Below are 14,851 nucleotides of genomic sequence, written 5' to 3'. Positions count from 1 at the left end.
CACTTTTCTAGGTGACTTCATTTCTTATTTTTTAATTTTATTATTTTAGTCTTTTCTTAGCATATTGGGGAATAATTGATGAGTTCTGATGAGATACCAAAATGTTTCAAGATACAGAAAAAATATCACTAAGATCTTATTATATATCTTAGACTTATGAAAGAGTCCAGGGGATCCATAAGTGACTTCCAATTAGAATGAGTTTTATTCCATTTTTTAAAAAATAAAATTTTTCTTTATTCTTTGGAAGACCTGTAAGAAAAAAATAAAAATTGTGAAATATCAAGCATTACAAATAGATAGAAGTGCTTAAAAAAATCCCAAAAATTGAGTCCAGTGGACCCTGATAGTGTACTAATAGTTACTGACAGTTTAAGGGAATATGTTTATTGTCTCAACATTAGGTATGATATTTGCTTTAGCTTTTTTGTAAATTCTTTTCGTCAGGTTAAGGGAGTTTCCATCCATTCCTACTTTGCTAAAATGTTAGTCATGAATCTTAATTTATTAAACATTTCTGCATTTTTTTATGATAATCTCTCTCTTTTAATATGTTAATGTGGTGAAAGATATTAGTTGGTTTTCTATTGTTAACCCAGTTCTGCATTCCTGGGATTAACTAACTTGGTCACAGTGTACATTATTATCTTTATTATTTTTAAAAATTCCATTGTTGGATATGGCATACGAATTACCTTAAGATTTGTTTCATCTGTGTTTGTGAATGAGATTGACCTAGAAGTTTCTTACACTATCCTCGCATCTGGGTTTGGTGGTGGCGTATTCATGCTAATCTCCTAAAATGAGTTGAAGAGTGTTCCCTCTTTTGTATCCTCTTGAAATCTGTGTAGGATTGGAATTATTTGTTTCCTGCTGTTTGGTAAAATCGTCCGGGTCAGTGAGTTTAACGTGTAGTTTTTAGAAAATCTACAGTAGTCCACCCTTATCCACAGTTTCACTTTCTGTGTTGTCAGTTACCCTCCATCAGCCTTGGTCCAAAAATATTACATGGAAAGTTACAGAAATAAACAATTCATAAGTTTTAAACTGTGTGCCGTTGTGAGTAGTCTGATGAAATCTTGTGCTGTCCTGCCCCACATGTGGATCATCCCTTTTGTCCAGCGTGTCCACACTATATGAGCCACTCGCCCGTTAGTCACCTAGTAACCGTCTTGGTTATTGGATGGACTGTCACGGTATTGCAGTGCTTTTGTTCAAGTGCCCCTTATTTTACTGAGTAATGGCCCCAAAGTGCAAAAGTAGTGATGCTGGCAAGATATGCCAAAGAGAAGATGTAAAGTGCTTCCTTAAAGTGAAAATGTGAAAGTTCTCAACTTAATAAGGAAAGAAAAAGAATTGTATGCTCAGATTGCTAAGATCTATGGTAACTTTTACCAGAGTATCTTGTTCTAGTTGTTCTAGTTTATTATTAGTTTTTGTTGTTAATCTCTCACTGTGCCTAATTTATAAATTAAACTTTACCACAGGTATGTATGTATAGGAAGAAACCGTATCTATAGGGTTCGGTACTATCCACAGTTTCAGGCATCCGCTAAGGGTCTTGGAATGTATCCCCCGAAGATAAGGGGGGACTACTATAATTTAAACTGCTTCATTTCATTTAATAGATGCAGGACTCTTTAGCTTAGCTATTTCTTCTTAAGTCAGTTTTGAAATATTTTTCTAGGGATTTGTCCATATCACATACATTTTTATATTTGTCACCATAAAGTTATTTTAATATCTGTTATCTGAGCCATCTGTAGTTACAATCTCTTTTAATCTTGCTCATTCATAATTTGTGTTTTTCTTGCCTTTACCTCCCTTCTGTGATTAATCTTGGTACAGTTTTATCAGTTTTATTAGTCATTCCAAAGAAGCAACTTCTGGCTTTTTTGTTTATCTCTGTTGTTTATGTATGTAATTTCTGTTTCATCATTTTCTGCTGTTTATTTTTTCCTTCGTTCTATTTTCTTTGGGTGGGTTCTGCTATTTTTCTGAGTTCAATTTTTTTCTAAGTTCTTGGGTTGGATGTTTAGCTCATTTGTTTTAATATTCTTAATTTTTAATGTAAGCATTTAAGACTACCCATTTTCCGCTAGTACTCTATTTGATTACTATAGGTTTTTATGATGTGAAGTATTTCTGGTCAATTCTGAATGTTTTCCATTATGATTTCTCCTTTCATCCTTGAATCTTTCTAGTTTTTATTTTTGTTACATCGGGTTCTACCTTAATTGCTGTGTGGTCAGAGAATGTATCATGTATATACCAGTTATTTAAAGTTTGTTTGGACATGCCCTGTGGATGGCCTAATATGTTGTCAGTTTTTGTTCAGTGTGTGTTTGCGAAGAAGGTGTGATATCCAGTTAAAGGTGCAACCTATATATGTCTATTGAGGTAAACTTGTTAAATCTTTTTGTCTCCAGAAACTAGCAGTTACCTAGAGAGATGTGTTAGTGGATTTGTTAGTAGTCTTGTCATTTTTTTCTCTACATATATTTGAGGCTATGTATTATTTACATCCCATTTTAATTGACCCTTTTATGATTAGTAGATGAACCACTTCTCTTTAGTAGCATTTTGCCTTATTCTCCTTTTTTCTGATGTTGTCATAGCTACATCAGTTTCATTAACTTGCTTTTGATCAAAATTTGCTTAGCATGACTTTTTCCATCCTTTTTCTTTCTCCCTTTCCATGCTCTTGTTTTTGTATGCATGAAGTTGGGTTTTTTTTTTTCATCCAGACTGACAATCTTAGTTTTTTATCTAGAGTGTTTAGTTTATTTGCATTTATTTGTGATTACTGGTAAATCATGATTTATTTATATTATCTTATTTTGTGTATATGTGTATGTGTGCTTCCTTTTGCGTTCTTTTGGGGTTTGATAATCTTTTTGTTATTGTTGTTTTTGTGAGGGAGATTGGCACTAAGCTGACATCTGTTGCCAATTTTCCTCTTTTGCTTGAGGAAGATTGTCACTGAGCTAGCATCTGTGCCAGTCTTCCTCTATTTTTTGTATGTGGGATGCTGCCACAGTGTGACCTGGTGAGTGATGTGTAAGTCTGTGCCCGCGATCCAAACCCACGAACCCCAGGCTGCCTATGTGGAGCATGTGAACTTAACCACTATGCCCCTGGGCCAGCCCAAGGGTTTGATGATGTTTTGTTTTTCATTCCATAGTTTGAATGTCGTAATATATGTTCTTTATTTTTTATTTTGATTCTTTTATTGACCGTGGTAGACATTTTAACATGCATACTCAATTTAGTCAAAAGTTAATCTGTATATTCTGTCTCAGCTAGAATAGTAGAAGAATTTAAAAACTCTCTTGATTTACGTGCTATCATCATCCAAAATTTTAATCGTCTTTTTTAAATTTCACAAATTATTTTTTAAATACAATCAGTATTTGTTTAGGCGTATTCACGTAGTTAATTTCTTTACTCATAGTCCTTTGCATTCAAGACTTTCCATCTGGGATCACTAACTGTCTTGAAGTATGTATATCCTTTAGAATTTCCTTAAAGAAAGAGTGTTTTGGTAATAAACTCTCCTGGTTTTTATCTGCATGAACATGTCTTCAATTACATTTTAATCCCTGGAAGATTGTTTCCCTGGATATACATTTCTAAGTTAGAACTTGTTTCCTTGGAGCCTACCTGGTGGTGCAGCGGTTAAAGTCGCGTGCCTGTCTTCTGGGGGGGTCTGGAGTTCACTGGTTCAGATCGGTGGCGTGGACTGTGGCAGCATCCCACATATAAAAAATAGAGGAAGATGGGCACGGATGTTAACTCAGGGCCAGTCTTCCTCAGCAAAAAGGAGAATTGGTAGCGGATGTTAGCTTAGGGCTAATCTTCCTTGGTCGGGTCGGGGTGGGGTGGGGAGTTAAAAGTTGTTTCCTCTCAGGAGTCTGAAAATGTTGCTCTGTTTTCTCTCGTTTGACTTCTCATTGCTCTAGGAAGTCATTGTCAGTCTGTTAGTTCTTTGAAGGTAATCTGTATCTTTTTTCTTTGGCTGCTTTTAAGATCTTCTCTGGTTTTTGGATTCTTTGGTTTCAGTGTGACATCAGTAATACGATTTTTTTCCCTTTTTGTTCTGGTTGGGGTTAATTGGGCTTTCAGATTTGGAGCTTAGTGTTTCTCATCGATTTTGGAATACTTTCTGCCATTATTGTTTTGAATCTTTATCTTTCCCATCCTCATTCCATGCTGTGTCAGTCAGGATCCTGGCAGAGGGCTCAAAGGGGTAATTGAAGAGAGTTAAAGAGGGGACTCTTGACAGAGGGTTGGGGAGGGGTTGGGTGTAATGGAACCACAAGGCACAGTGAAGCCATTCCCGGGCCTGCAAGAGCAGGGAGGGTGAGGGGAGAATTTGAGACCCTTCACGGCAGAGGAGAGAAGCCTCATAGGAGCTGTAGCTTTTGATGGAGAAAAGGAGCCCCTGGGGCTGAGGGAAGAGAGTGAGGAAGCCAGCGTGATATGGTCTCTGCCAGTTAGCCTCCTGGGGCTCTGAGTAGGACAGAGAATTGACCATTACTTTGTCCTCCAAGGCTCTTTAACTTCTGTGCCTTTCTGCATTTTCAATACTTTTTTGCATCTATCTTCAATTTTCTTCTCACTGTGTCTAATCTACCTTTTAATCTGTCCATTGAGTTTTTAACATTTTTATTGAGGCATGTTAACATACAATAAAATGTACAATCTTGGGTGTCCAGTTTTATGAGTTCGGACAGTTATATGTAACCATGTAACTACCATCCAAACAACATATATGTCTATTGATATTTAAATTTCTCCTATTATATTGCCCCTAAAAGTTCTGTTGTGTTATCTTGCTCCTTATATATATATATTTTTTTTAAATTGTGGTAAAATACAACATAAATTTCACTGTTTTCAGTAGTTTCACATTGTTGTGCAACCATCACCACTATCTCCAGAATTTTTCCATTATCCCAAACTGAAACTCGTTACTCACTAAACAATAACTTCCCATTCTGCTGTCCCCTAGCCCCTGGTAACCACTCTTCTACTTTGTCTGTGAATTTAACTCTTTTAGGTACCCTGTAAGCGGAATCATGCAGTATTTGGCTTTTCACGTCTGGCTTATTTCACTTAGTGTGATGTTTTCAACATTCATCCATGTTGTAGCATGTATCAAAATTTCATTCCTTTTTAAGGCTAAATATGTTATATTGTATTTATATATTACATTTTGTTTATCCATTCATCCATCAATGGACACTTGGTTGTTTCCACCTTCTGGCTATTGTAAATAGTATGGTTATGAACATTGGTGTATAAGCTATTTGAGTACTGCCTTTAATTCTTTTTAGTATATACCTAGAGGTGAAATTCTGTCTTGTATGGTAATTCTGTGTTTAATTTTTTGAAGAACTACCATACCGTTTTCCAAGTGGCTGCAGTTTTTTGCACTGTTTTACATTCCCACCAGCAGTGGACAGGGGTTCCAGTTTCTCCACATCCTTCCCAACACTTGTTACCTGTTTTATTGATGTTAGCCATTCTTATATAACATTGTAGTTTGTTTTTGTTTTTGTTTTTGCTGAGGAAGATTGGCCCTGAGCTCATAATCTTCCTCTTTTTGCTTGAGGAAGATTCGCCCTGAACTAACATCTGTGCCAATCTTCCTCTATTTTGTATATGGGATGCCACCACAGCATGGCCACGGACAAGTGGTGTAGGTCTGTGCCCACGATCCAAACCTGTGAACCTGGGCCCCTGAAATGCAGCACGCCCAAATTTAACCACTAGGCCCCGAGGCTGGTCCCCACCTCATTGTGGTTTTGATTTGCATTTCCCTAATGATTAGTGATGTTGAGCATCTTTTCATGTGCCTCATTGGCTACTTGTATATCTTCTTTGAAAAAAATGTGTGTTCAAGTACTTTGCCTATTTTTTAATTGAGTTCTCTTTGTTTTTTTATTGTTGAGTTGTGCGAATCTTTTTAAAACAGATGTTTCTGACATTTCCACTATCATTGAGTTTTGTTGTTCTGATTCTTTGATTTATTGTTCTGAAACTTATGGTGGCTTGTTTCCTCATGTCTTTAGAAAGTTTTGAATATTAGCTCTTGGGAATGTTTCTGGAAAACTCTGAAGCCTAGATTAGGGTGTATTACTCCAAATGCCTAGGTGCACGACTAACATAGGACTATTTTGAGTTTATTGGCTGAAAGTTTTCTGGACCACATGGGTCCTGTTGAAATGGTGTGAGAACCCTATTTAAAGGCCTACTCATGGTTATCAGTTGTCTGAAGTAATTTTTCCCTCTTTCATCTGTTGTTAACATCCAAACTGGAAAGTTTCTCCCTCCCTCCCTCCTTCTTCCTTTTTCTTTCTTTCTTTCTTTCTTTTTTTTTTTTTTTTTTACAGTGGTTTACCATTATACTGAGGATCCCAGCTTTATGTGGGGAATGTCCTGTGAGATCCCTACCTTAGGTGGGCCCCTGCTGTATCTGTTGTCTGTTATACCTTGGGTAGCTGTCAGAATGGAGACTCGAGGTCCCTCGGGGTTGCGTGTGTCTCTAGGGTAAATACGTGAGTGCTTGCTTTCATCTTTGCATCGCTGCTTTTGCTTCCTTTTTAGCTTCTGAGGATGCCTTTAATTTCTTGTAAGCTTAACAATACATTTTAGAAAATTTAAAATATTTTATCTGTTTTTATTTGGTTTTAGCAGAAGAGTTTTTCAAAGTATCTAGTCAGCAGTACCATCAGGAATGGAAGGCTTACTCATTTGAAAAAATGCAGTGTTTCAAATAAATGGAAAAGTACCTAGAACCATATAATCATACCCATGTGTCCACCTCCTAGGTTAGCAAATGTTAATATGGCCAGTTTACTTATCTTTAAAAAAAATTATACATGGCAGATATAATTGAAGCCGCTTTGGGTCTCTTTGAGATCCCATTCTCCAGCCTCTGCTTCTTCCTCCACAGAGATCACCACAATTTTAAAGTTGTTTATCCTTCCTTTCCATGGTTTTACACTATGCCCACAGAGGTAACTAATACACTATATATACTTACTGAGTTTTAAAACTTTCACATAAATAACGTATTGTGCCTGTCCTGCCATTTACTTCTTTCATTCATGTTTGTTAGCCATTTTTTGCTTTCTACTCTGAATTATCTGGCCTGCTGTTCATTGGCCATTTTTCTGTTGCATTGTGTATTCTTTTGGATTGGATTTGGCAGCATATAACAGAAAACTCTAAAACAGTGTCTTTAAAAAGAGAAAGGTTTATTTTCTCTCACATAAAGTATGGAGTTATGCAATCTAAAGGTGGCCTAGTGGCTCCAGAGTATCGTTCAGGGACTTGTGCTGCTGGTGCTGCTGCTTTGTTTGCTCTTCTTAGCTGGTGTCTTCCGTTTTCTAAGTCTTCTTATGGTCCAAGAGGATCAGTAGAACTATTGCCATCATATCCTTTTCCAGGGAGCAGGAGAGAAGATCCAAGGACATAAGAAAAATGGGTTTCCAGCGGAATCGGCTCCCTTCAGGAAACCCCACCCCAAACTTTGTTTCTTATTGGCCAGAACTGAATCCCTTGGCTGCTTTTGGCTAGAAGCGGGGGCTGGGAGATGCCATTTGGCTGGGTACATCGCGTTTGTGTTCTATTACTAAGGAAGGAGTGGAAGGTGAAGATTGAGGAGGTAGCTGTCAGTTTCTGCTATAAGTTGTCTTTTTCTTACTCTTTTGTGGGAGTTTTTATGTTCTGAATATTAATCCTTTGTTAATTATATGCAATGCAGTTTTTCGCTTCTAATCTGTAACTAGTCTATCATTTATGGCTAAGTTTAGAAGGTTATAATTTTAATATACTTGAATTTATTAATTTTAAAAAAGGATTTGTGCCTTTATTGTTTAAAAAATGCTACTCTGACATATTCTGCTATATTTTCTTCTTAATGTTTTGTTAATAGTTTTTTAAAGTTTTGCTTTTCACTTTTAAATCTTTTTGTGTGTGTGTGTGTGTCGCCCTGAGCTAACATCTGTTGCCACTCTTCCTCTTTTGTTGCTTGAGAAAGGTTAGCCCTGAGGTAAGATCTGTGCCAGTCTCCCTCTATCTATGTGGGATGCTGCCATACCATGGCTTGATGAGCGGTGTGTAGGTCCGCACCCAGGATCCAAACCTGTGAACCCCAGGCTGCTGAAGCGGAGTGTGCCAACTTAACTACTATGTGACTGGGCCTGCCCTTGTTTTTTTTTAACCTTAAAGTGTAATTTACTTATTTATTAAGATATAATTGACATATAACATTATATTGGTTTCAGATTTACAACATCATGATTCTGTATTTGTATATATTGTGAAATAATCACAAGTCTAGTTATCTGTCACCATATATAGTTAAAATTTTTCTTGTGATCGAACTTTTCAAGATTTACTCTCTCAGCAATTTTCAAATATGCAATACAGCATTTTAACCATAGTTACCATGCTGTACATTACATCCCATGACTTATTTATTTTATAACTGGACCTTTGTACCTTTGCTTGTCACCACCTCCCCCCCCCCATCTGTTCTTTGTATCTGAGGAACTCGTTTTTGTTTTTAGCTTCCACATATAAGAGAGATCACATAGTATTTGTTTTTCACTGTCTGACTCATTTCACTTAGTATAATGCCCTCAAAGTCCCTTTTTCCAAATTAATTTGACTCTTTTTGGCCTTTCTCTTACATATGTTAGGATCACCTTGTCTTCTTCTGAGATGAACCTTATTGAGATTAAAATTGGAATTGTATTAATTATTGTAGGTTAATTTTGGGAGACCTATGTATATACATTTTTAACTGCAGTTCTCTTATGAATTATGACATGCTTTCATTAGCATCATTAGATGGGGACCCTGACGTGCAGAGATGTATCCTTGCCCAAGGTTTCCCAACTATACTGCAGAGATGGGATTAGAAACGAAGTCTTTCTGATTTGAACTCCTGTTCTTTTAATTAAAGCAACTGAAAGAATGTTTAAAGGGATTTTTAAGATAGGATAGACCTGTTTGTAAGCAGAAAGAAGGGAGCCACTGCTAAGGGTAACTTTAAGATAAGATAGAGAGTGAGAAGAGATGAGGAAGGAAATGAGGTATGTGTAGGAGAGGGAGGGGTGCTCAGTTGAGGGCAAGGGAAGTGGGGGGAAGGGAGGGGAGGAGGACTCAGATCGAAGAGAAAGTTATAGGGAGGGAATATTTTGTGAGAAATTGGGGAAGGTGATAGGAAGAGAACACTGGGATGAAGAGAGATTTTGAAAAGGAAGACACATAAAGGAGCTCATCATACAGGAAGGCTTTTACTTTTAGAAAGTAAAAATAAGGTCATTTCCTGAGAGAAAGGAGTGATGGATGTCAAAATGAGGTAAGAGGTTTCGGAGGAAAACAAACTTGAAAGGACAGCTTTGGGATATATGCTAGGGAATCACGAGATAAATTACAAGGGCAATATCTCTCAAATTTGTTAAGCTGGAAAGATCCAGGGTCTGGAATTTACTCTTCATGGAATATTATGAAATATTAGTATGATAAATTTAAAGTAACAAAGTATCATTTTGTGTTATGGATTTAAATTTAGATAGGAGCAGTGGTAAGTTCCAAAGGTCTAAGGAATGATTAAAGAGGGAAAACTGAAACTTGAGCAAAGTCTTATCTAAACTCTTCAGTGAATGAATCAAAGACTACTGTATACATGGTTTTTGGGTGCTACATCTCTGATTTTTTAAGTTGAACACTAAACCATGCTCTAAAAGATGAGTGAGGAATTAGAGCTAAGAAAATCCTTAATATGAGCTCTATGGCATGACTTCAAAACAAGTTTTCTTTTCTATTTTTGTAGCTTATTTCCTGTCTACAAGTCGTGCGTGATTTTTCAATCTGACTCTGATATCCTTACTTTTGTTTTTTCATGGTCTTATAAATAATGATATTTATAGTAAGCCAAAAATATTAGTATTCAGATTTCTCTAGTAACTATCTGAGAGAGAGTAGTTTACCCAACTATGTATCCTCAACAATAATACTTAAAAGAATTTCAAATCATGGGCTTTGATGTCTCACAGACTTAAGGCCAAATTCTGGTTGTGATACTTGTTAACTTTGTGATCTTGGGCATGTGACAATCTCTGAATCTCGGTTTCTCTGTATGTAAAAGAGAGGAAATAATTCCTACTGCAGGGATTTTGCTAGGATTAAATGAGAGAATGTAATGTAAAGTATTTAGCACTCTGCATGGCAAATAAATGGTGCTATTGTTGTTGTTAACAACAGCAATAAAAGTTATCATTATAGCTGCCTAGGGAGAGAAGGAATCTAAAGGTTCCATAAGATTTGACAATTGAGATTCCTGACTTTTTTTTTTTAAGTCCTGAGCTAACACCTATACCAGTCTTCCTCTACTTTGTATGTGGGATGCCTCCACAGCATGGCTGATGAGTGGAGCAGGTCTGCACCTGGGATCCGGACCTGTGAACCTGGGCCACCAGAGTGGAGCATGCAGAACTTTAACCACTCAGCCGTGGGGCTGGCCCCAGATTCCTGACTTTTTGAGGACAAGTTTAGTAGCATGAAGGGGGAAGAAGCCAGAATGCAGTTAATAGAGGCAGAAATTATAGACTGTTAAAATTATTTGTGTGACTATTTGATTACTGTTTTTTCTAATATATTCAGAACTCTGTAAGGGCAGGGACTGTTTTCCTCACTTTTGTGTCCCTTGCTTCTGGCATGGTGCTTGGCATATAGTCAGCCCTCAGTAAGTACTTTTGAATAGAAATTATTTAGGAACTTTGGTTCTCTTGATCTCTCTCTCTCTCTCACACACACACACACACACACACACACACACTCATACTCACACACACACACTCTCTCTCTCTCTCTACTAAAAACTCATTAAATATGTCATTTAATCCATTCATCAGTAAATAATCTCCAGAGTTCCCACTTTAGATTCTCTGGGCTCTGAGCCACTAATGCTGTTTCTTGGAGAATGTTTGTAAATTGAAGGTGGCTGGGTTAGGCCAGTGGCGTGGTGAATGGTGGGGCCAGAAACACCACTATACTGAGTTAGGAATTTGTGAGCCTCATGTCTTCTGCTTGTATGACTGCTTAAAACATCTTTCAAGCTTGCCCTATCCTTGCCTTTATTTTCCTGAAGTACCTGGAATTGGTCTCCTGCTCGTTCCTTTCTCACCGTCACTGTTCTCTCCTACCACCTCCTGTTGCTTCTGGCTCCTCTGATTCATTTGATTCTTCTATGCAGTGTGAGCTCTTTTAAAGCTTTCATTATTAGTGACAATGAGAGAATATAAACAGGCAATACAAAAAGACTTCTTTATTATTTCTTTACTGAAACTTCACAGGTTATATAAAACACTAATGTCTGTACTGGGTCTAGAGGAAGTGCTTCTTTTTTTGAGGAAAATTGGCCCTGAGCTAACATCCGTGCCCATCTTCCTCTACTTTTTATGTGGGATGCCCACCACAGCATGGCTTGACAAGCGATGTGTAGGTTCGCACCCAGGATCTCAACTGGCAAACCCCGGGTCACCGAAGTGCAATGTGTGAACCCAACCACTGTGCCACTGGCCTGGCCCCTAGGGGAAGACTTTTAAGGGGAGATTTGCTTCCTTTCTACCCCCCTGAGCGTTAAGCATGATGAGTTTTACATAATGTGGAGCCACCTAAGGGTAGTTTCTGTTAAAGAGTTAGGGCCCCAGGGTCAGTTTCCACATCTGCTTCCTACTTGACCTTGATCATAACTCCATTCCTCAGTTTCCTCATCTGTAAAATGGGGATAATAAGACCTACCTCGTAGGGTGGTTGTTAGAATTAATGAGATTGTATCTGTCTATCTATCTATGGAAAATAATGTCTTGCAATGCTGAGTTACTCAGTAACTGTTAGTTGTTGATATTATTATTATTGCTTCTCTCTTTTATATGTGCTAAGCCCTAGGAATTTAGAGATGAGTAAAATAAAGCCCCTGGTGTCAAAAACTAATAGAGAGGGGCAAGCCCGGTGGTGCAGCAGTTAAGATCGCATGTTCCGCTTCGGCGGCCAGGGGTTTGCCGGTTTGGATCCCGGGTGTAGACATGGCACTGCTTGGCACACCATGCTGTGGTAGGTGTCCCACATATAAAGTAGAGGAAGATGGGCACGCATGTTAGCTCAGGGCCAGTCTTCCTCAGCAAAAAGAAGAGGATTGGCGGCAGATGTTATTAGCTCACGGCTAATCTTCCTCAAACAACAACAACAACAACAACAAACTAATAGAGAAAAGGAAAGAGGAGCAAATAAATCCTTACACTACATTGTGATAAGCTGGGTAAGTGGTGCGTCGTGTGAGGTGGGATAGAGACCCCATTTGTGCTCAGGCCCACAGGAGGAGGGTCAGGAAAGGCTGATGAAGGGGGCGCTAAAGCAGGGTTTTGAAAGCTGAGTTCTGATTTCTGAAGAGGAAGGAGTTTGACACGTAAAGGTTTTATAGGTCATTGCTACTTGGAGAACTTTAAGGGAAAAATACGTATTTTTGGTTTTTGACTCCCAGCTTGTTGAATCTTTCAGCGCTGGAAGTCTGTTTTTTTACAAAAAAGTTCCTGAGGTCTTTCTGATGCAGATAATTTGCTATTGGGAAACCATTGCCCAGTCATTTTCAAGAAGAAAGAATTTAAAGTTTTGGTTTTGGGAAACTAAAGTGAATACCATATTGCTATTTAATGTATTGACTTAATGATTTTATTGTTTGTATGATAATGTTCAACCAGGTGATTAATATAAACTAATTTTTAGATTATAATTTATTATTTATGAAATCTGATATTTTAAATGGAATATCGTTTTTTGTTATATTAAAATTATATTTTGATCTAGATTTTATTAAGTGTGCGGGTATCAGGGTATCCAAAGATCATCAGCTTTAGGAACTGTTTTGGTTTGTAGAATAACTAGCTTGTTAATTTGCAAAATTATGCACGTGTAGTGCTTTTCAAGAATGTGTGATTCCTGGAGAAAGAGTGTATGATTCAGAAATTCTCTGGGTAATCCATAGTCGATTTGTCTTCATCGCAGTATAGGATGTGGTAGTGGTGTTTACTAATATGCTGTGTACTCAGGTTGTAGTCAGCAGGTATTAGTGGTGAAGTATCTTGTAAAAACACAAACTCAACTTGTTGAATTAGGGCATGAAGTGGTGGGATTGAAGAATTTGCAAATGAAAGGACAAAAATATTTATATTTAGCATAGTTAGCTGTTCACAGTATTTTATTAATAAATCCATTTTTAAAAATGTGTTAAAGAATTTAACACAATTCTTTAATGGAAGTGTTTTCCTTTTTATCTAGAGAGCTGTAGAGGGTGCTATATCATTAGGAATAGTAGTCTGAGCTGGCTTCAGTGCTCATTGTAAGAATTTCTTTAGGCCGGAGTGTCAAAGTTAGTTCATTTCTCTTGGATGTTCATATTTTTTAACTGTTTTAACTGAAATTAGAGTTAGTAATGTTGTATAATTGATGTAGTTTGTAAAGAATATTGATCTAATATACTTGGTTTCAAAATCTTTCATCTTCCAGATTCTTTGAATATAGTTGAATTTATGATTTCTCTACTTTATATTGATTACAGTAACAAAGGCTTATTGTTCTGTTATCTACCCTTACTCTCTCCTCCCAAATTGAGAATTCTGTATTTTGATTGCTTGGCTACATAAGCAGTCTCTTTCCCTTCTCTTAAGATAGGTCTCAGTAGGTCACATGTAACCAAACCATATGTTGGGAATGTATGTTTTAGGTGGGTCTGGTTCAGAAGAGTATTATCTTTAGATGAAAGATTGTTAGAACAAAATGGAATTTAAAAACATGGATAGACTTTAGAAGCTGTTTTTGTTAAGATAAAAGTCTGGCTTTTCTGGCTGATTAGTTTATTATTCAGATAGGAGTTCCATAAATTTCAAACTTTACTGTTCTCTAATTTTTCTGGTTTAATGATGATTTTAGAAAACTTGAGGTAGAATTATCTGACTACTTCTTTAGAAACCAGTTTTTAGTAACTTTAGACTGTTTGACCAGTGCTGAAGAATTTAGAAATTATGTGAATTTGGTCAAGTTAGTAGAGTGGTATATGTTGGAATAAAAGGCAATAAGTTAGCTATGTTAAAAAAAATACAGGGGCTGGCCCCATGGCTGAGTGATTAAGTTTGCACACTCTGCTTCCATGGTCCAGAGTTGCGCCAGTTCAGATCCTGGGGCGCGGACCTAGCACTGCTCATCAAGCCATGTTGAGATGTCGTCCCACATAGCATAACCAGAAGGACCTACAACTAAAATATACAACTATGTACTGGGGGGGCTTTGGGGAGAAGAAGGGGAAAAAAAAGAAGATTAGCAACAGATGTGAGCTCAGGTGCCAATCTTTAAAAAAAACCCAAAAAACAAAAAATATTAGATAAGTATCAATCTTTCTAAAATGTAGACAACTTTAAAGTATTCTGACCCAAACCTTGCCAGAATTTCTTCTTTTTTCTTGAAACTATATTATAAATATTTATTATAAAGTTTTATGCTATAGTTCCTAAAAAAATTTACACAAAAATTTGTCTTCCCATTGCCTATGCCCTACCCCCAGAAGTGCAAGTATTTTCTCTTGTTGTGGGTAAAAGATTGCTATTGTTCAAGCTTTCTTATTAAACCAGTGTACTCTGTTTTTGTTTTTTAACTCTCAAGGCACCACCTTCCATGGTCAATAATGAACAACGCCAGCATGCAGAGCACATATTCTTATCATTTAGGAAATCAAAATCACCATTTGCAGTTTGCAAGCATATTTTGGGTAAGTAGTCAC

At 37.1% G+C, this 14,851-nt stretch overlaps 1 protein-coding gene across 5 annotated transcripts in view; it reads left to right on the top strand.

The window, feature by feature from the left end:
• The window catches only part of XPO4 (exportin 4), a 126,640-nt gene that overhangs the window by 14,001 nt on the left and 97,788 nt on the right, over window positions 1-14,851 (top strand). For 2 of the 5 annotated variants that reach the window (XM_070520381.1, XM_070520385.1), the window contains exon 2: window positions 14,734-14,839. In XM_070520381.1, coding sequence (XP_070376482.1) covers window positions 14,734-14,839 — 106 coding nt within the window. Of the gene's footprint in view, window positions 1-9,173; window positions 9,380-14,733; window positions 14,840-14,851 lie in introns of those variants that run through there. The other 3 variants (XM_070520384.1, XM_070520383.1, XM_070520382.1) reach the window with 3 other exon arrangements.

The sequence above is a fragment of the Equus asinus genome, chromosome 11 (assembly GCF_041296235.1).
Source record: "Equus asinus isolate D_3611 breed Donkey chromosome 11, EquAss-T2T_v2, whole genome shotgun sequence".
In the NCBI taxonomy this organism is placed as follows: domain Eukaryota; kingdom Metazoa; phylum Chordata; class Mammalia; order Perissodactyla; family Equidae; genus Equus; species Equus asinus.
This window is presented reverse-complemented; position numbering and strand designations above follow the sequence as displayed.